The sequence below is a fragment of the Jaculus jaculus genome, chromosome 2, assembly GCF_020740685.1.
Source record: "Jaculus jaculus isolate mJacJac1 chromosome 2, mJacJac1.mat.Y.cur, whole genome shotgun sequence".
Classification (NCBI taxonomy): domain Eukaryota; kingdom Metazoa; phylum Chordata; class Mammalia; order Rodentia; family Dipodidae; genus Jaculus; species Jaculus jaculus.
Genome location: NC_059103.1, coordinates 187,055,412 through 187,077,651, shown reverse-complemented (window position 1 = coordinate 187,077,651; position 22,240 = coordinate 187,055,412). Strand labels below are relative to the sequence as shown.

Below are 22,240 nucleotides of genomic sequence, written 5' to 3'. Positions count from 1 at the left end.
TCTTGTGCATGTGGCTTTATATGGGTGTTGGGGAATTGAACTGGAGTCCTTACGCTTTGTGGGAAAGCACCTTAACCATTGAGCCATCTCTCCAATCCACATCTTATTTTTGAGTAAATGTAATGTGTTGAGTCATGGTATGGCATCAGATGTCAGTTGTCCCCTGGTCTTTAGGATAGTAGATTCAAAATAATTAAACATCTGAAATACCAGGCAAATTGCTCAAGGTTTCCTAAAATATATTCAAGAAACAGTTCATAGGGAATTTTCCCCCACTCAATTAGGGACTAGTTTTTGCTATGGTCACATTAAGTGTCATAGAAATGTGTTGTTTCGGTGATACATATTACAGCAGCTTTGCTGGTTCCTTGGACTCTGTTTTGGTCTTAGACATACTATAATATGCTTTGGCCCTTATCTTCTAGATGAGCATGAGAATCATTCTTATACTGTTCAAAAACATCCAGTCTCCAACGGGAAGGGCTTTAGGCAAAGGGATGAGAGAAGATTAAGAGGAGTAGGGTCAGTCAGTTTGTATACAGGTCCATTCTCAGCCCCAACAGAACATTGACTACTTCTGCCATTACCAGAATTGACATCCTTCAGTTACTGCTTTATTCTGTGACTTGCTTTAATTCAGCTGTTGTTTTATTTCAGCGTGCTCTTGCTAAAACTGGAGCTGAGTCTATCAGTTTGCTTGAGTTGTGTCGAAATACAAACAGGAAGCAGGCTGCAGCGAAGTTCTACAGTTTTTTGGTTCTTAAAAAGCAGCAGGCCATTGAGCTGACACAGGAAGAGCCGTACAGCGACATCATTGCGACACCTGGACCAAGGTTCCATATTATTTAAGGAGCTAGGTGCATTACAGCTAGTGTTCACTCACTAGTGCATACACATTGCCCCCATGTGTAGGGCACCCAAAACCCTTTGAGAAAATTTTTAGATTCTTGTCTGTACAAAATCTCTGCCTTTTCTTTCTTCATTTTCTCCAATGTTTTTTAATATTTTTTTTTTTCCATTTCATCTGTAAGGGAAATTGCTTTTATGGGTTGGGTTTGTATTCCAGTAGGGAAGACAGGATCCCAAGAACCCAGAAGACTCAACAGTTCAGAACAGATGTGCAATATTGGTACATGTAATAATGTTGATAAACAGTCAAAAGTCTTCATTTTCATTTTGGTTTTCCATTCCCATGTTGAAAAGGAAAACTTCTAGGGAAAATGCCCAACAGTTTGAGTAAAAACTGTGGGTTGTGTCCTTTGTCAGGAAGAGAGAGTATCTTCCCAAGAGAAGCCAGCTGTCTGGTGACCATTGTACTTAGCTAGCCCGTGAAGCACCAGAGACTGTCATGCTGAGATCATGTTTTAAAGTCTAGTTCCATAATGAGCAAGAAATGTGAATTTGTGTCATGACTGATCCCTGTCAACTCCAAAACGAACTACCTTGGCGGAATGTGTTCTGTTCTGAAAAATCATTCCATTTGAGTCCTTATGCACTTGTCGGAACTCATTTTAGCACAGCTCCAATATGGTCAGAGATAGACTTGCTAAAGTGTTTCCATAAGTTTCCAGGAGTTGTAAATCAGTTTTTAAAAGATGTTTGCATATGTTTGTCTGAGTAATACGATCATGAGAGTAGAAATCCCCTGATAAGATACTGTGCAACAGGTTGACTTCCCTTTGAGCAAACAATGCTGTACAAACAAATGGCTTCTCTGATATTTATTGTAAGTGTTAGTACTGGTCTCTTCCAATGCTGTACACGTCTGTGTTTGGAACTTTATTTTTAATAGCTTTGCAACTATAATCTTATACAGTTTCCTGTAATTTAAATGAAGAGAAACACCCAGATAAAGGCTTTATTATTAACAGACCAGGCAGCACCATAAATGATGTGACTTATGGTTATCAAAACATGTCTTAACTTTTTTAGAGTAAAATTATGCTAAAAGTTCTAGCTTAAGTGTCGGCACTTTTGTGGGAAAAAAATCACTTAAAACTCAGACTTCATGTATACCCAGTAATTTAAAATTATGTGAAATATTTTAAATTTGTGAACTCGTAATTACTATTTTAATGATTGAGTCTCTTGAGAATGGTAATTGTATAAAATTGCTATTGCAGTTTTATTTTCAATATGATGTGCCTGTAAACCATGGATTTCCCCCTTTGTAAAAAGACATTGTAGATAATTGAATGTTTGATTATAGAAAGGTCATTAGTTTCTTGTTACACATTTTGTTAGTCTGGTTTTGTTGCTTATTGGGTTTAATATTGTTCTGAAAATAGTTGATGCTATGTTATGTATAACTTTTCTAATAAAAGTTGTGTTATAAGCTGTACATTGTGGAATCGAGGTAGTTGGTGTTTGTCATGTAAAAGGTAACATGGCCACGCACTTCTTTGGTTTGCCTCATGTAGACCATACATCCCACTTACTAGAAATTCCCTGCCTTAGTAAAACTTGCATTTTGGTATGGAGACATAACAGAAAGTCACAAATCTAGACTATTAGCATATGTTGCAGTGATGCAGGGTAGTCAGGAGAGGTGCAGATGAGGATGTAAAGGGGCAGAATGTTTTAGAGAGGAGACTCAAGGAAAGGTCTGCTGACCAGAAGAAAGCAGGATCATATGCTGGAATAGTGAAGGAAACAGACCCGGCAGGAGACATCACAAGGCAGGTCACATGCAGCAGCGTCTTCACATTGCTGCCCATTTTAGTCACCTAGGGAGCTGAAAAGTACAGTGCACCATGTTCCCTGCCCAGTGTGGCTTTAGCTGCTTCTTGTCCAGCACATAATAGTTGAATGAATGGAAGAAACTTATAAAAATAGGGGATCTCCTGCCACAGTTTAGACAATAATACTTCCAGAAGATGTATTTACAATGTACTGGAGAATAATCCCAACACCATGCCATCACGTGAATTTGTGAACAGAGCAACTGGAAAGAGGCCTGTTACTAGCCATTAAATGGATCAGGGTTTGAAACTTCACCTGTTAGCAGTAGTGTGTTCTTGGGCCCCAGTCTTATGAAGATGACATGAAGTCATGCTTGGGAAGTACCTAAGATATTTGCTCGAAATGGCTGTAGTAAAAATATCTAGAACAAGGGATTTGTGCCATTTTCAGGATAGGAGTTTAGCAATGTAGAGCTCTAAAGGGAGACTAGAGAGAAATTACTATGGCATCTCAGTGATGCCAGGAGGAACCTAGCAGTGAGCTGGATACTCTCCCTTTGTCTGCCGTGCCCTGTCCTCTTGTTACCTTGAAGGTCTTAGCTAACGGTCAGATTCCTGAAAGGAAATTCTGATCATCCATACTTCATCAGGTTTTCTTTCTTTTTTTAAATATTTATTTGAGAGAGAGGAAAAGAGAGAATGGGCCTCTAGCCAGTGCAAACAAACTCCAGACTCATGTGCAGCTCTGCGCATCTGGCTTAACATGGGAACTGGAGAATTGAACCTGGGTCTTTAGGCTATACAGGCAAGACACTTACCTGCTAAGCCATCTCTCCAGCCCTAATTTATAATTTGAGAGAGAATAAAAAAGAGGCAGATAGAGGGAGAGAGAATGGGCATGCCAAGGCATCTAGCTAGTAGTACAAATGGATTCTAGACACGAGCCACCTTGTGTAGCTGGCTTAACATGGGTCCAGGGGAATTGAACCTACATCCTTTGGCTCTGCAGGCAAGTGCCTTATCTTCTGAGCCATCTCTCCAGCCCTGATAACTGTTCTTAATGAGCCTACCAAGTAATGGGTTTCATTAGGACATCGTCACTCATGTGTTGTCATATACTTTGTCCTACCATGATCTTGTGAACTATGGTGTAAGCATTCCCAGCTTCATGGGAGACAGAGCATGAAGAATCTAAACCTAGACAGCAGCTGGATTCCAGATGTTCATGAGGCCTCAAAGCATGTGGAAGACAGTCTTGTAGGCCCCCAGGTTGGCCAAGGAAGCACTCCTATGGCTGAGGCAGGCAATTACTAGGTGACATTTTCAGACACTACAGATAGCCTATCCTCATAGCTGCCATTTTAAGTGCTTGGGCAACTGGTAGGGAGAAAGCACCCTCTGTGAGCAACTTACTCATGACACTCAAGGACTAATGAGCTGTCAATTGGCCCGACAGCTGTTGGGAAATTCTCATACAATTGAAAGATGCAATGAGACTTGCCAAGTTAAGGAAGCTGGTACAATGTTATTTCCAGAAAGCATATGGCCCAGAGAGATAATACCCTGTTCTGGCTACCTCAACTGTCGACAGTCCTGAGTGCTAAGAAAGAGAGTTAGGGCACCAGTGGACAGACAATGACCATATCTTTATTTTTGTTTGTCTTTTTTCAGACAGGGTCTCAACCTGGAATTCACTATGTAGTCTCAGGGTGGTCTTGAACTCACTCAATCCTCCTACTTCTGCCTCCCAAGTGCTGGGATTAAAGGTGTGTGTCACCATGCCCAGGCTACAATGGCCATATCTTCAGTGACCATCACAGCAGCACCGCACCGCAGCTGTTTAAGTGCGTTTGGCTTCTTACTTGATCAAGGACATGGAGTTGGAGTAAGAGATTGGCTCTGTCTCAAACTAGAAACCGTGATGAACATCCTAACTTCCCAAGTCTTGGTCTGTACTAGAGAAACTTTTAAGGGTCCTGTGGGGAATAACAATGCAAAGAAAGCATCCAGAGTGGTGTGTGACCCCATTACCAGCCATGATAGGCTTATATTGGCAGTTTTTCAGGCTACAAATGCTTTACCCTGAGAGAGGAGTGACCACAACCAGAAGTAGTGATGGGAACAGGCACAAGCATTCCTTTAGAGAGTTTATGTTCTCACTAAGTACAAGAGAATCTGCTCTCCAATAAAGTAAGCCCTCCTCAAATTCCACCCCGCCTCGCTCCCATCATCTCTTATTTCCACACGATTTATACCTCTGTGATGTTTAATCTTGGTTTTCAACTTGATTGGATCTGGAATCCACTAAGAGACAAGCCTCTGAGCCCTAGGGTCTAGGAGAGTACTTCCAGGAAGGATTAATCCCCCAGAATGGATGGTCCCTTCCCAGCACCAACCCAGCTACAGAAAAGTGTGAGGGAATTCGTGTGCTGCTTGCTTGCCTGCCTTTGCTGCTGCTCTGCCTGCCTTTGCTTCTTGCTGGCCAGCGCATCTATTCATTGTTGCTGTTGCGTCCTTCCTCCCTGAACACTGGTACCCAGCTTCTTCAGCCTTCAGCACGAGCCTGGGGCTGCCGAGGCATTCAGCTTTATAGACTGAGCCTCTGCCAGCTTCTCAGCCTCTCCAGCTTGCAGTCCTTGTTGGTCTACTCAACCCCTGTGCCATAAGACAACCTAACAAGTCCTCTTTTTTTTTTTTTTTTCAACGAGTTTATTTGACAGAGAAAGAGAATAGGCATGCCAGGACCTCCAGCCACTGCAAACAAACTCCAGATGCATGAGCCCCCTTGTGCATCTGGCTAATGTGGGTCCTGGGGAATTGAACCTGGGTCCTTTGGCTTTGCAGGCAAAAGCCTTAACCTCTAAGCCAGCCCTCCAGCACTCAAGTTCTCTTTTATAGCATACTTGATCTATCTGTTCTGTTCTAATACAACCTCTGATGAAACAACACAATATACTGCCATTTACTTAACTACTTGACAAGGTGTTTTTGGAATGCACGTCTGTAATCTCAGAGCCATTTGACCTCAGTCAGGTGGTATATTATCCAGTTTGGAAGGGAGCCCCACATAATTTGAATAGATGGTAAGATATAAGATAATCCTCGATTTGGGATTCCATATTCCCACAATCATTGGAGTGAAGACTTGCTTTCCAGGAAGAGTCGTTTTCTTCACACTGTTTGGAGGGTATTTACAGCTGGTAAATTCAAAGTTCCACTCCTTGCAAGCCATAGCAACTGCTGAAATCAGAGCTTGCAGAGTCTCGATTACAGAAGCAGTGTATAAGATGTTCTCCCTGCTCCACCAAACCTATGATCATCATGATCTCAGATGTAATATACATGCACAAGCCTTGTGATCTAGAAAGCTCCTCAAACATCATTAGATAACAACATGGCTTCCTCAGAAGAGTTGCCATACCAGACGATGATAATTTTAGACCTTAATTTAAAATTGCTTTCAGCAAGGTAAAATGTTATACAACAGATTGAAGACTGATTTCTCGGGGGAGGAGAGAGATTATCATAAATGTTCTAAGCCTAAAAGCTTTATCACTTGGGCTGGGGAGATGGCTCAGAGGATAAAATGTTGGCCTGAGTGACTCTGAAGTACCTGAGTTCAGATCCCCAGCACCTGTGTAGCAGAAGCAGAAAGCTGTGCTGGACTTAGAGAAGGCCAGCACAGCTATAGTTGAGGGGAAGCAGACAGAATTGACAAGAACTACAGAGCAGCTAGCCTGGTGAAGGGGCAGTGAACATTGAGAAAGACTGCTTCAAAAGGAGGTGGAAGGGCGGGGAGGGTGACCTGAAAATTGTCCTCTGACTTACGCACACACAGAGGCAAAAGTTACAACTTGAGAATTTTCTTGAAAGGATCCTGAAGCAGAAGCAATCTTCTACAAACTTGCTGGGATTTTATCACAGTTGACACACATACCCTAAAGGTTGAAATGAATGAAAGAATGAATAAAAGGAGGTTTTTAACTCAAGATTTACCAGACAGTATGCTAGATGCTAGTAGCATACAAAGACATGCTTTCAATTACACAAGGCAATGATATTTAAACTAGACCTTGAAGAAAGAGTGGGTTTCATTCCATGGGTGGAGAACAGCGTATGAGAGAGAAGGGTGGTGGAAGCAAGGGCTTGGGGCTGAGGAAGTCCTGGGATGACTTGAGAGCCCGAGTCTTAAGACACAAAGCCAAGGTGGCTGAGAGACTGGAGCTAGAATTAACTCAGGTGAAGCCAACTACTGGTTGTAAGCTTCGCATTTCTTCCTTCAGCAAACTGGTTGGTCACATGATTTCCAACAAAGATGGCCTCCTACATTTTCTGCTTTTAATCAGGCTATGCAGCGTTATAGCTTACAAAGCAAACAGAATAGAAAACTGAAATGCGTTTCCAGAAAAGTTTCCCGGTTGCCTAGGACCATCATTTAAGTCCTGATTCCAGCTCTGTTTGAGTGTGAGTCCTTTTTTTAATATTTATTTATTTATTAGACAATGAGAGAGAATGGGTGCACCAGGGCCTCCAGTCAATGTAAACGAACTCCAGATGCATGCTCCACGATGTGCATCTGGCATATGTGGGTTCTTAGGTTTTGCAAGTAAACACCTCAAGAACAAAGCCATCTCTGCAGCCCTTAAGCATGAAGCTTATAGCTAGGAAACCCAGGCACGCTGTTATGACCTCCGTGGCTGCAGAGGCCTCACTCACTCTGACAGCCTCGCAGTAATGGAAGAACACGGACCCCGGACAGTCAAGAAGGAAGATCTGGAGACTTCACACGACTTCACCAGGCTGCTGAGAGAAGCACTCTTGTGTGAGGACACAAGGCCAGGGTTAGGGAGTGAAAAACAGCTGTGTCAACAATTAGTTTCCCTTGAAACTTCAGTCAGTGGCCTTTCTCTTGATCTTGGAGCTTCTGCAATGGCTAAGAGCCACATATTCACAATAGCCAAAATACTGGATTAACCTAGGCATCCAAGAACCAATGAGTGAATAAAGAAAATGTGCATGTACACAATGAATACTATGCAGATATAACAAAGGCAGGACCCTATCATGTGTGACAGCATGGATGCCCAATAAATAATTCAGACACAAAAGACAAGTACTTTGTGATCTCACATCGGAATCTAAAATAGTACAGAATAAAATGGTATCAGAGACTAAGAAGGGGAGAAGGATAGGAGAAACCGATCAGTGGGTACAGTTATAAGCACATTGGAGCAGTAAAGGCTAGGTGTTGAGTATGGTAGAGTAAAACTGTACTTAGCAATAATGGATTCTATATTACCAATAGCTAAAATACAGGGCTTTTTGTTTGGTTTTGTGGTTCTGGGGAATGCTAGGCATTCTACCTCTGGCCTAGGAGAAAGGTTTAGAAATGCTTTCCACACAAAGAAATAATAAACATATGTGTGATGGATATGCTAATGACACATTTCTTCACTGCATGAGTTGGCATCGAGTCACCACACTAAGCGCAAACGGTATGTACAAAATTAAGAGCTGAGGCACAGTTGCTTCTGCTTCCAGGAGAATCACATGATGATAATAACAACACTGTACTTTGTTGCCCACAGGATGTTTATAATGGCTAGAATTCATGACACACCTTTTGTGGACCAGGGTGTATGTTAAGCAGGTCATGTTCCCTGTTCTCATTTACTTTTTCTTGCACTTCCATATCATGTTATCAGCCTGATGTATCAACAGATGTGGATCCTGAGTTTGGCATGGACCATTGTCATCGAAGAATGCATTTGTCCTTTTAGGCTTCTGATAAAGTTTTTTGACTGGATCTGGCCAGTGGACCTCGAGAAGAAATGCAGGGTAATCTGCATGGAGGCACCAAGAAGCCCATGTTCTTGTATCATCCCATCTTGCTCTCTGTCTCTCCCTGACCTCCAATGATTAGGAATAGTAGGGGTGCCACAAAAACTTCCACATAGTGGAGCCTCCACCTTGCTGGCTCCCTGAGTGACCACAGGGATCGAGACTTCTAAGTACTTGCATACATGTATACCAGGACCGTGAGTGACATAAGCTTGTATTGGGTTAAGCCACTTAGATTTCTGGAGTAATTTGCTACTACTCGACAAACCTAGCGGTCTTGATAGTAAAGGAGGCCCTCAAGCTCAAACATGACCAAGATCTAAGATTTCCTGGGTCCCAGGCAGACCTTCTGTCTGTTTCTGTTTCCTATACAAGTTCAAATCTGTGATAAAATCCATACTGTCTCATGTTCAATCCACTTTGGTGTAGCCATAAAAGATCAAACCCATTTGAGATGCTTCTGCCAGGAAGTTAAAGATTTTCTCTGACAGGTGGGCTGCGGTGCAGATATGAGACCCCCCCCCCCCCAGCCATCACCAAGCCTGTCTGCTACCCAAAGCAGAAGACAAGCACAGTGGGGGTCAAGCTGCCTCATAAGGTGTGTGAATTAACTATGGCCTCTTTCCTCAAGCTTACACAATTTTGTTGGCCAAGCCAAAGCAGGTATATTGCTTTAGGACCAAGCTAAAGTCTCCAACCCACAAAAAAACTTAAATAAGAAATCTTAGGCTGGAGAGATGGATTAGCAATTAAGGCATTTGCCTGCAAAGCCAACAGACCCAGGTTTGATTTCCCAGGACCCACGTAAGCCAGGTGCACAAGGTGACGCATGTGTCTGGAGTTGGTTTATAGCAGCTGAAGGCCCTGGCATGCCTATCATTCTCCCTCTCTCTCTTTTTTTCTATCAGCCTCTCTCTTTCTCAAATGAATAAACTTAGGTGTTCTGAATGCTAGGTTCCCAGCTGATGGAGGTTTGGGAACTAATGCCTTCCGGAGGCAGTGTTTTGTTGGGGGTGGGCTTATGTGTATTATAGCCAGCTTCCCCTTGCCAGTGTTTGGCACACTCTCCTGTTGCTATTGTCCACCTTATGTTGGCCAGGGGGTGATGTCCACCCTCTGCTCATGCTGTCAATTTCCCCTGCCATCATGGAGTTTCCTCTTGAGTCTGTAAACCAAAATAATCCCCCTTTTTTCCCACAAGCTGCTCTTGGTCGGCTGATTTCTGCCAGCAATGTGAACCGGACTGCAACACATGGGTCCTGGGGAATCAAACCTGGGCCATTAGGCATCGCAGGCAAGCACCTTGTGATGGTTAAGGTGTTGTCAACTTGATCTGTTTTGTAATAACCTTCTGGGTGAGTCTCCAAGGTTGCTTTCATGAAGGATTAACTGAAGGAGGAAGTCCTTCCCCCAGAGTGAGGCCTTCCCCGAGAGCAGGCGGCCCCTCTCAAAGGGAGTGAAAAAAGCCCCTTCTTTCCTTCCTTCCTTCCTTCCACTTGGCTGACGGAGCTGTTTGCTGCCTTCTAGCATGGACTGAAGACCAGCATCAACTGCAGGTCCACGTGGACCGAAACCCAGTGGCTCCTCAGGAAGCCTCCAGGCCCTCAGTGCCAGATCCATACTGCTGAGGCATTTGGCCATGGGGACTGAGCAGCTACCGGGTTCCTTGATTCTCAGGACTGCAACTGTTATTGGACTACCATAAACTAATCCAATAAATCCCTTTTTAAATATAATTCATCCTAGCATTTTTGTTCTTCTAGAGAACCTTGACACATACACACCTTAACCATTGAGTCATCTCTCCAGCCCCCTTGTCTATTTTTTAAAATAAGTGTATTCATTTGTGGGGAGAGACACACATACACACACACACACACACACACACAGAGAGAGAGAGAGAGAGAGAGAGAGAGAGAGAGAGAGAATATGGGCATACCAGGTGAACTCCAGATGCATGAACCACTTTGTCCTTCTGGCTTTGTGTGGGTAGTAAGGAACTGAACCTAAGCCAGGAAACATTGTAGACAAGCACCTTTCACCACAGAGCCATTTCCTCAGCGCCCCCTTGTCTATTTTTATCTTCAAAGAACAACTTCCCTCCATATCCCCTTTTCAAATTCTTGAAAGCACTTGTCCTTGGTGAGGACTTCATGCTCAAATCCTCCACCGAGATTCTGTGCAGTTCAGCTAAGCTATTCCTCACTCTACCAAAGATGGAGATGATTGCATAGGAAGGTGAGCAAGCACTCCCGTGAAAAGTGATGTCTGGTTTTTTGTTTGGTTTTGCAGTGCTAAGGTTGGACTCATAGCCTCAAGCTTGCTAGGTGAATTCCCTACTACTGAGACATATCCCCAGCCCTTCAAATAAATGTTTGAACAAATTTTCAGCAGTAGGCATCCTATAGCCACTTTCTCCTCTCCCTACTCTCTATGATCTCCTAGGATGAGTGCTAAAACTCCATGAACAACAATTACTTCCCACACAACATAGTGCAGACTTAGTCTAGCTACCGTCAATCCCTTGACTGATATCTGAGCTTTCAATGCCTAACCTAAAAGAAAGCCCAGATTCTCCACTCCCTCAGCCTCCTCAAATTTAACAATTTGCTAGATATGAATACAGTAGCATTTATGCCCCCACTCATGTGCTTGTGGTCAGCTGCTGGTTGATGGTGTCACCCATATGCCTGATTTTGGGATGACTGTTGACAAGGATGTTGGATAGTACCAGACCATGGATCACTTAGAATCAAGCATTTTAGCCCAAGCTTGACAGAACTGTCAGGAGCTGCAAAGGAGGGGAAGACAGAATGCACAAGTGTGTTTCAAAACCCTGCTTTTTGTTATGTTTATTATTGTTTCAGTGGCCAAAGAAAATCCGGCTCCCAAGCCCACAAGTCAACACGACAGACCACTAAGCACTGTGGTTTTAGGATAGGGATTAGTGTGGACAGCTTAAGAAAGAATCTAACAGTCTTGTTTACAAAAGAAATAAGACTATTTGGGAACTCTCTGTACTATAATTCTCTTCAAAGTAGTTTTTCATCAGACTTCGGGGTAATACCAAAGGAAAAGATGACTTCCTGCATGATTTTTGCAAGAACATATTTTTAAAAAGAAGAAGAAGATTTCTTGCAGTCTGCAGTACTTTTGTGTCATTATTTTTGTCTCCCAAGCACCCTTTCTGTTGGAGAGCCACTGTTCTCCAGGCCATGGATCCAGTAGGGGTGGGAGACACGCTTTAGAACTTTTGAATGCCTAACCTAAATGAATGCCCCAAATCTCCATTTGTACACACTCCTCTGGCCTCTGTGAGTTTAACACTGTGTTAGATATGGATAAGGCAGCACTTAAGCCCCATACATTGGTGCTCAGCCCTTTCCATCCCACCTCAGAACTCAGGTCTGGCCAAGGCTTAGAGTCCTGTCAAGAAAAGAGCATTTGACCCATAAAACTAGTCAGATAATCTTCCTTGGCATGGATCTATGGAGCAGAGGAGAGAGTCCCCTTTTCTTCTGGGAAATGTGACTCTAGCGCTCAAAATCAATACTCAGTAGACACATTTCCCAGCACATGAGAAAACCTGCTTACAGAATAAAACAAATTAGGAGAAATAATAAAATAAAATAGTAACATGAAGAAAAGGGAGGCATGACCCAGAGGCACTGAATGAGATGCTAGTTCCTATGGCAAGTTTGTCCAATCTGCTTTGCTCTAAAATCATTTTCTGGCAAGGGTGTAATATATCCCCCTTCCTTAAGCCTACGGGAGTTTCAACCATTTGCAGCCAAGAGCCCTGACAGATTTGAAGCCCTGTAATCACTACTAAATCAAGTCCTCTTTGCATTCCAGTCCAATCTCAATCTACAGCTGTCGACTCCTGAATGCTTTAGGACTTCTCTGAACAAAGTGCTGTCGTGAGAGGCCGTGAAGGAAGAAGGCAAGGAGGCTAGAGGAAATGAATGGACCATTGGGATAACAAAACTGACAGGATGAAAAATTACCCCTCAGAATAGCCTGACAGAAGAGGAAGGAGACAGATAAATGGGAGACTTTTGGCAGCTGAGAAAGTAAATGAAAGCCTAGGAAAGAGGGCATAGAATACTAAGAATGGCATTACCTGAAACACATTCAGGAATAAGAGCTCAACACAACGGCTTTGGGGGTGTCGGCCATTGTGTTTTGGAGAAATATAGTTAAGATGGTCATGAAAAAGAAGAAAGAGTAATGATCAAGCCACTGTACTGCACATTAAAATGAAAAATAACTTGTAAAAGGATTTACTTCTTAATTGAAGGACAGCCCTGTTGCCTCCAAATTTAGTATTCTATCAAAAATTCATTAAGGGCTGGAGATATGGCTTAGAAGTTAAGGCACATGATGGCAAAGCCTAAGGACGTAGGTTCGATTCTCCAGGTCCCACATAAGCAAGATGCACATGGTGGCGCACGCATCTGAAATTTCGTTTGCAGTGGCTAGAGGCCTTGGCATGCCATTTCTCTCTCTTTCTCTCTCTCTCTCTCTCTCTCTCCCCCTTTCTCTGTCTCTAATAAATAAATAAACTCAAATCTTTGTTTAAAATTCATTAAGATGATACAGGCTTATCCTTACATACAGAAGCCATATTGTGTAATGTTTCCATCCATGTAGTATCATATTGTACAGTGTAACCTAAGCATTTATGTTTCAATGTCATATTTGTTCTTTTTTTAATATATATATATTTTTTTATGACAGAGAGAGAGGAGGGCAGACAGAGAATGGGCGTGCCAGGGCCTCCAGCCACTGCAAATGAACTCCAGACACATGCGCCCCCTTGTGTATCTGGTTTATGTGGGTCCTGGGGAATAGAAACTGGGTCCTTTCACTTTGCAGGCAAATGCCCTAACCATTAAGCCATTCTTCCAGCCCCATATTTGTTCTTTTTGACACTGAGTTCCTTACAGTTTCCTATTTTACTTTTTAATAACAACTTCAATTTTTTCTCTCCATTATTTTTCTTTTTGAAAAAAAATATTTTATTTTTATTTATTTACTTATTTGAGAGAGAAATAGGCATGGAGAGAGAGAGAATGGCATGCCTTCAGCCACTGCAAATGAACTCCAGATGCATGTGCCCCCTTGTACATCTGGCTTACATGGGTCATGAGGAATTGAACCTGGGTCCTTTAGCTTTGCAGACAAGCACCTTAACTGCTAAGCCATCTCTCCAGCCCTTCTCTCCATTTTTTTTCACATTTATTTGTCCATGTCTCCCATGATTTCAGGCACGTCCCATCCACTCACTAACCTGAGCCACCACAGGTTTTTAATTACAAACATAACATCTTGTTCCTACCGTGAAGGCATTCCAACCATGATTCACAGATAGTATGAGTACTCCACTCAACTGTTTTCAGGAACCATGTTGATATCTATGCTGTTGGTGTGCAACACTTTAATCAGAGATGGAAGACTCTTGGGGGCCAGAGGGAATCATGACTGTGGTAGCTGTCAGCAATCCTGGACCAGGTTACAGGTACAGGGCCTCTGCTGATGCTACTGAGCTTATTCAAGCATGCAATGAATCATGCATGTGTTACATAAAGCATTTCATGTATGTGACAATGTTTTAAAAGTAACTCCAAGGTAGGTGTGGTGGCACATGCCTAAAACTTAAGCATTCAGGAGGCTGAAGCAGACCTGGAAGTTCAAGGCTGTCCTGGTCTATATACCAAGACTGTGTATCAAAAAGAAAAAAATAAAAATAAAACTACTCTTAAAAATGTGATGCTAGGGCTGGAGAGATGGCTTAGCGGTTAAGCGCTTGCCTGTGAAGCCTGAGGACCCCAGGTTCGATGCTCGATTCCCCAGGACCCACGTTAGCCAGATGCACAAGGGGGCACACGTGTCTGGAGTTCGTTTGCAGTGGCTGGAGGCCCTGGCGCACCCATTCTCTCTCTCTCTCTCTCCCTCTCTCTCTCTCTCCCCCCCTCAAATAAATAAGAAATGAATTTTAAAAAGTTTTTTTTTAATGTGATGCTAATATCACCTACAGATCACTATTTCCTTCTTCGTCTGCACCCAGGGTGGCTGGTGGCTGTTATAAAGAAGCATTTGTCTAGGGACCCACTAGATTCACAGCAGGACTGCCCTGTCCAGCCTGTCCTCATGAAGTAAGTAGGAGAGTAAGAGAAAGTATGTGAGACGTTTAACCACAAGTACAGATGAATGAAAAGCCATAAGAAAAACCTACTTTTTTGCTGTCCCCGTTAGCAGCCATCGCCAGAGTGGTAGCTGCGGAAATGAAGTTCAATCCCGTTGTGACTTCTGACTGAAGCAAGAACTGTAAAAGGCATTTCAATACACCTTCCCACATCCAGAGGAAGATTGTGTCTTCCCCTCTTTCTAAAGAGCTGAGACAGAAGTGCAGTGTCCATTCTATACCTATCCAAAAGGATGACGAAGTTCAGGTTTGTACAAGAACACTATAAAGGTCAGTAGATTGGCAAAGTGGTCCAGATGTACAGGAAGAAATATGTCATCTACACTGCATGGGTACAAAGGGAAAAGACTGATGGCACAACTGTCCATGTGGGCGTTCACCCCAGCAAGGTGGTCATCACCAGGCTAAAACTGGATAGAGATCGCAAGAAGATTCTGGAACGGAAAGGCAAATCTCGCCAAGGAAAAGAAAAGGGCAAATATAAGGAGGAAGCACTTGAGAAGATGCAGGAGTGGAGCCGTCTTGTGTACAGCTTTCACTGAACACTTTGATTAAATGAGCCTGGTCATCTGTTGCATTTAGGAAGAAAAACTATTTTTTTTTTGTCAACTAAAATTATAATTAAGAAAAAGTTTTTTGGGTTTTTTGAGGTAGGGTCTCACCACTCGAGCCCAGGCTGTCCTGGAATTCACTCTGTAGTCTCAGAGTGGCCTTGAACCTGGCTAAAAATAATAATTTTTACAAGATTTGAACACAGGCATGGTGGTACACACCTTTAATTCCAGCACTCAGGTGGCAGAGGTAGGAGGATCACTCTGAGTTTGAGGCCAGCCTGAGACTACAGAGTGAATTCCAGATCAGCCTGGGCTAGAGCGAGACCCCCACCTCAAGAAAGAAAAAAAAAAAAAAAAAAAGAACTTGAACCGATGTTCTCTCCATGAGTGGATAGTGCTGCTCCCAGAAGACATCCATTACTGTAGAAAAGTCCCAATGCCAGGGATACTTCCCAGCGAGTTACTGGTCAGGAAGGTCCTTGATGCTCCCAAAACAATACAAGCTCTTACTACTGTTCTCGGTTGCCCACCAGAATTAGATGGAGACACCCTGTTGCTAATGACATTACTTGCTTCATTTTCAGGACACAGAGAAATCAAGCTAGAACCAAGTTGGAAAGTTCCCTGCCAGCAAACTGTCATGTTTCTGAAGGTGCTATGCAGGCTGCTGGGGAGAAAAGGCTCTAACAGTTTGGCCAGATGGAGAGAAGGAAGTAAGGCTCTCATAGCTCCCTGGGCAGTCACTGGCAGCTAGTGGTGGCTGGGAGAATGGGAGACATAGTAGTCAGTGGTGTAGAATGGGAGACATAGTCGTCTGTGGTGTAGAATGGCAGACCTAGTTGTTGGTGGCGTAGTCCTGGTAAGTTGCCTGTGCTCCAGTAAAATCCCCACCAATAGTCACGCAGGCAACCCTAGTTAAACCTGGCGGATCACACCCACACAGAGGATAAAAGAAGACATCAAAATAGAGGAGGGTCTAGTTGGTAAGAAGAAGGGGTTCAGAGGAAGGGGACTGGGACAAGAGAAGGTAATGGGGGGGCTTTATGATCAAATTACATTATATACATGCATAAAAGTTATCAAGAAAATAATTTTTGTTTTTGTTTTTTTTGTTTTTTTTTGGTTTTTTTTTTTTTGGTTTTTCGAGGTAGGGTCTCACTCTGGTCCAGGCTGACCTGGAATTAACTCTGTAGTCTCAGGGTGGCCTTGAACTCACAGCGATCCTCCTACCTCTACCTCCCAAGTGCTGAGATTAAAGGCGTGCGCCACCACGCCCGGCTTAAGAAAATAATTTTTTAACGAAGTAGGGCTGGGGCAGCGCCGGAGCTTCCTGGTCGCTGTCAGGTGCGTGGTCCCCCGCCTCGGCCGCCCCGCGCTGCTCCCAGCGGTGGCCTGGCGTCGCGGGGCTGGAGCGGGCGAAGCGCGTGCTATCTCTCCCAGTCCTCCGGAGCAGCCGGCGAGCTCGAGCCCTCCCGGAGGCCCGCCGGCTCGCGGGGTGACTCCCAGCCCCGCGCCCGGGGGGAACCTCCCGGTGCAAGAGCCACGGGGGAGGTCGCGCGGGAGCCGGTCCCGAGGGCTCGTGTCCACACCCAGGATATATATATATACATGGAAACTTGAGACGTTTGTCTAACTTCTGTGTTGAAGTTAAAGACCTCCTTTTGCAATGAAGAAAGAGCCTGAATTTGTTGTTTTGTCTTAAGGAAAAAATGATAAACAAAAATGAGACCTGCCCTGCGGGACAAGCTTCTGTGCCCTACATGACTTGTCTGATTCACGTATTTGAACAGTGGTTTGTTCTATATTCCTACATGTTTATAAGAGGAAGAATGCATTGAAAGAAGCCTACTCTCATAACTTATGGGATGGTGCAAGGAAAACAGTGGCATCTCTGTGGGATGGACATGCAGCCGTGTGGCATGTTTATGAAGTTCATGGGATGGAAAAAATACCAGAAGATGGACCAGCACTTATAATTTTATCATGGAGCCATTCCCATAGATTTTTACTAGTTCATGGCTAAAATCTTTACCCACACAGGCAGAACTTGCCGAGTAGTAGCTGATCACTTTGTCTTTAAAAAATTCCCAGGTTTAGTTTGCTACTTGATGTGCTGTGTGTTCTTCATGGACCAAGAGAGAAATGTGTTGAGATTCTGAGGAGTGGTCACTTGCTAGCTATTTCACCAGGTGGGGTTCGAGGAGCCTTACTTAGTGATGAAACTTACAACATCATATGGGGTAATCGTAAAGGCTTTGCCCAGGTTGCAATTGATGCAAAAGTGTGTTACAGATGAAGAGACTGAGGCACAGAGAGATGGAGGGATGGAAGGGATCTGATCACACACAGCAAGGCAGCAGCAGAGCAGAGCACAGTTCAGGACTTGAGGCAATGGTGCTGTTGCCATCACTGACTGCATTCACACCCATTATTCCTATGTTTACACAAAATATTCGAGAAGGATTTAGATCTCTTGGAGGAACAATGCTATTTAAATGGCTATACGAAAAGTTCCACTCTCCGTTTGCTCCAATGTATGGGGGTTTTCCAGTGAAGTTACGGACCTATTTAGGTGATCCCATTCCATATGACCCAAAGATGACAGCAGAAGAACTAGCTGAAAAGACCAAGGATGCCATTCAAGCTCTGACTGATAAGCACCAAAGAATACCAGGAAACATTATGAGTGCTTTGTTGGAACGTTTTCATACAAAGCAAAAGATCACCTAGAAGATGATTTGGTGCATCTTTACTAACATGTTTGCATTTGTGGTACTGTCTTCCAATTTTATAGGTCTTAAAAGTAGCACCTTTTTTGTTTAAATCATGATAATAAGCATCTTTCTTAGAACTTACTTATTTAGATTTATATTGATATTCTTTTTGTAATCAATGGTGTCAAATTTAATCAGCAACTTGTCACATGCCTAGACATTCAGAAAATGCTCATATTTCATTTGTTAATCATTTATGATAAACATTCATAACATACAGTAAAAAGAAAGACTCTTGGGCTGGAGAGATGGCTTAGTGGTTAAGCGCTTGCCTGTGAAGCCTAAGGATCCTGGTTCGAGGCTCGGTTCCCCAGGTCCCACGTTAGCCAGATGCACAAGGGGGTGCATGCGTCTGGAGTTCGTTTGCAGAGGCTGGAAGCCCTGGCGTGCCCATTCTCTCTCTCCCTCTATCTGTCTTTCTCTCTGTGTCTGTCGCTCTCAAATTAAAAAATAAATAAATAAATAAATTTAAAAAAAAAAGAAAGACTCTTACAGTTAATTTTTTAAGTAATAGCCATTTAGATTAAGCAGACATTCCTAAATAATGCATCTAGTTTCTGTATGTTGTACTGAGCTAATTTGAGGGGGCTTATGCTGGGTTATAGCACAGTTGCTTAAGATAGATAAGAAATAACTTTTATTTGTCCTTTATTCTCTTCATGACTTTGAGGAAGTCTTAACTCTTTTGTGCCTCAACAATTTCTTTTTAAAAAACATGATCATACTGTAGTAAAAAAACATTGTTTTAAGTTGCTTATATTTACTAAGGGAAAAAAACTATTAAGTGGAAATTACAACTGAATTAATTCTCAACTCCTTTAAGAATTATGTACATATTTGTTCATTGGATGCTGAAATTACTCCTTTGGCTTGATGTTCAGGTGCCAACCACAGTGAAAGAGACATACTGTTTTTTAAATTGAATAATTGTTATTTTTAATATTTATTTTAAACAATCTAAGCTATCAGTATAGGGTGCATTGTCATGGATGGCCTTTAATGGTGTAGGGACAAAATCACTGTCAATGCTTTGGACTTCATGTTAGAAGCTGATTTGAGGCTGAAGAAAGTAGAACTAAGGACAACAGATTCTGCTCAATATTGTGGCTTATTCAGTTTGACTTTGCAGCCTGTTAGATGGCTTATGAGTTAATAAAAATGTACTTGAATGAAAAAAAAAGAAGTAGGGCTGGAGGAATTGCTTAGTGGTTAAGGCATTTGCCTGCAAAGCCAAAGGACCCAGGTTCAATTCCCCAGGACCCAAGTTAACCAGATGCACAAAGGGGAGCATGCATCTGGAGTTCATTTGCAGTGGCTGGAGGCCCTGGTGCACCCATTCTCTCTCTCTCTCTCTCTCTCTCTCTCTCTCTCTATTTCTGTCAAATAAATAAATAAATTTAAAACAAAACAAAAAAGAAGTAAACCTTGACAGTGTGGAGATGTGCCTGGACATCTGGATCTTGTTTTTCCCTACCCCACACACATAAAATCTAGAGGACCCATAGAGGGCTGTGATATAAAATCTGGAGTCTCAAGTCTAGCAAATCTGGATTCTGATATCCAGGTACGTAGATAGGTAGAACAGGAAAAAATAGGTAAGTTCTAGATGAAGTGTCTTCAACGGATTAACACATCTACTTCTTCCTATAGCAGGAAGCACGGGAGAGTAGAACTCACAGCATTGCCTCCGGAAGCAGGAATCCCAGGGTAGCTCTCAGCTCTAACTCATTTATAAAGCTATCCTTGAAGCTTTTTGAGTGCAGATATCTCACATGTCAAGTGGGAATAAGAAAACTTAAAGTCCACAAATGGTTTAAAAATTAAGTGAGGTCACTGCTAAGAAAGTGCTTCCGAAACTGCAAACTGTTGGCACTTATTGCTACGGTGAAGTCAGAATATGAAGATGTGGGTCGTAACATCTTCTCAGCTAACACAGCCTGAAAAGTTTTGTCTTTGAGTCAATCATAGAACAAGAGAGTGTTGTGGTCAAAAAAATGACAAGATCAGAGACTTCAACTCCACGTGACCTTTGCTTTGGGCTTGATTTTGTTTTCATTCTCCTCTCTCAAATAGTGAAGGCTGAAGACTTCTCTCAGCAGGGACCAGAAAGGTCCGACTGCTGGAACCCTCCAGTCTCCTGGCTCCATCATCACCTGCCACAGCTGGAGAGAGTAGGCACCAAAGAGGTGGAAGATTGGGAGGGCAGAGACAAGGAAGATGGTGCAAGCCCTGTGCCCCAAATGTTGTGGGTACCAAGACAGAAGAAGCAATCGGTGCTGATTAAATGAAAGCAGGCCCCAAGCCAGAATGTCATGTTTGAAGCAATTTCCTGGATGTGGAAAATCACCTTGGCATGAGCTCATCAGGAAGAAGAGAGGCAGCTCTGTTATTGGCTAAGCCTTGCAGAGAGACATCTTCCCCCAAACCCAGTGAGTCCTGCTCCTGATGGGAACCATCACATCAGACCGAGTAACTGCTGCGCTCCTGCGGTTCATTGAAAGCAGAAGGTCAGATTCTCTCAGAGTGAGGTTACATCCTCAGATCTCCCTGCTGCGGTTGAGCTGCAAATGAAAAGCTAGGAGCTGCTTAATGGCCATGTCTGCTCTTCTTGGGGTGACTCCAACCAGGGATGTTATGAAGAAAAGCAGGGGCTCCTCACTTATTTTATCCCCTTAGCCACTGCTTGTCAGAATAACATTTATATATGCACAAAGTGGAACGTATGTGATTGAGAAAACTAATTATATTGAAATGTTTCAGGGACTAAACTAGACACAGGTCTCACATTGACGAAGCCGACAGAGCCAGAGGCCTCAGGAAGCAAATGACTGCCACAAGTAACTAGGAGACGCGAGTGCCTTCTAGTCTGAGAAGGCCAGTGACCATGTCACTTAGCGTGGGAGGCTGGCTCCTTTTCCTACTGACATCAATTTTATTTGACCCCCGTGAGAACATTGTGATGTGACGTGATTGCTTTGGTCGTCTAAGAGAAGTCCTGAAAACAGCTCCAGCCAGTGCTCCTTCATCATCCACAATTTCCCTTTATTAACAGCTCCCCAGAGAGCAATTTCACACTAATTACTGCCCACTCTTGATTTCCTGTCATTGTTACTGATTGCTTACAAGAAATTTATGTCTTAATTGAGGTGAAGCATAGTTTCCTGTTTCCATAGTGCCAAACCATCATTTTATCTGCCATTATCTTTGTTTGTTTTGTTTTGTTTTACAAGGTGGGGTCTCACTCTAGCCCAGACTGACCTGGAATTCACTCTGTATTTTTAGGGTAGCCTTGAACTCATGGCAATCTGATCCTCCTACCTCTGCTTCCCGAGTTCTGGGATTAAAGGCATGCACCACTACGCCCAGCTGACATTTTTTTAAAATCAGATTTTTTTCAACATTATCTATAGAAAGAGTGACCCTGCTTAATGCCACAATTATTAAGGACATTCCACAGGAACTCTGTTTTCTCACTTGCTGTAGAAGCAGAAACTCGCTTTGCAAACTTGACCCTTCTACTACAGCTTTGAACCCAGTTCCTTTCTTACTGAATAGGCAGTAGTCACCTCCATTCTGATCTTCTTAGCACTACAGGTTTTCTGTTCTCCCACCATGGATATTCTTTTCAGACACTGTCTTGCATCTTTCTCTCTTGCCTGAATACTCTTGACTTCTCATTCTCTCGGGCCCAGTACATTTTGTTCTATGTAGCCATCATTTTACTCAGATTCAAAGTGACCACTTTGAGCAGAATGATAGCACCAAGAAGGATAATGAGCTTGCAAATACAACCATGACTCTAGTCTGACTGATTTGTTCACAGCCCACTATGTGCCAGGCATTGCTCTTTTCTTTTTCTTTTCCTTTTTTTTTTTTTTTTTTTGAGGTAGGGTCTCACTCTAGCTCAGGCTGACCTGGAATTCACTATGTAGTCACAGGGTGGCCTTGAACTCGTGCCAATCCCCCTACTTCTGCCTCTCGAGTTCTGGGATTAAAGGTGTGAGCCACCACGCCTGGCCTGTTCTTTGCTTTTCTTAATGCAAGATCTTTTGAAGGCGAGGGAGATGGCTCAGTTGTTTAAGGCACTTGCATGCAAAGCCTATTGGCTCAGGCCCAATTCCTCTGTATTCATGTAAAGCCAAATGCACAGAGTGGTGCATGTGTCTGGAGTTCATCTGAAGT

The 22,240-nt window shown here is 43.1% G+C and overlaps 1 protein-coding gene and 2 pseudogenes across 1 annotated transcript in view; all 3 read left to right on the top strand.

Moving 5' to 3' along the window:
- Rad21 (RAD21 cohesin complex component) overlaps positions 1–2,341 on the top strand; it is a 46,974-nt gene extending 44,633 nt beyond the window's left edge. Inside the window, exon 14 of the mRNA XM_045144038.1 lies at positions 658–2,341. Coding sequence (XP_044999973.1) covers positions 658–849 — 192 coding nt within the window. The 3' untranslated portion in view covers positions 850–2,341. The remainder of the gene's footprint in view (positions 1–657) is intronic.
- A 12,468-nt stretch (positions 2,342–14,809) lies between these two features.
- LOC101601734 lies at positions 14,810–15,272 on the top strand (annotated as a pseudogene).
- A 1,626-nt stretch (positions 15,273–16,898) lies between these two features.
- On the top strand, positions 16,899–18,128 carry LOC101602022 (annotated as a pseudogene).
- The last annotated feature ends 4,112 nt before the right edge of the window (positions 18,129–22,240 follow it).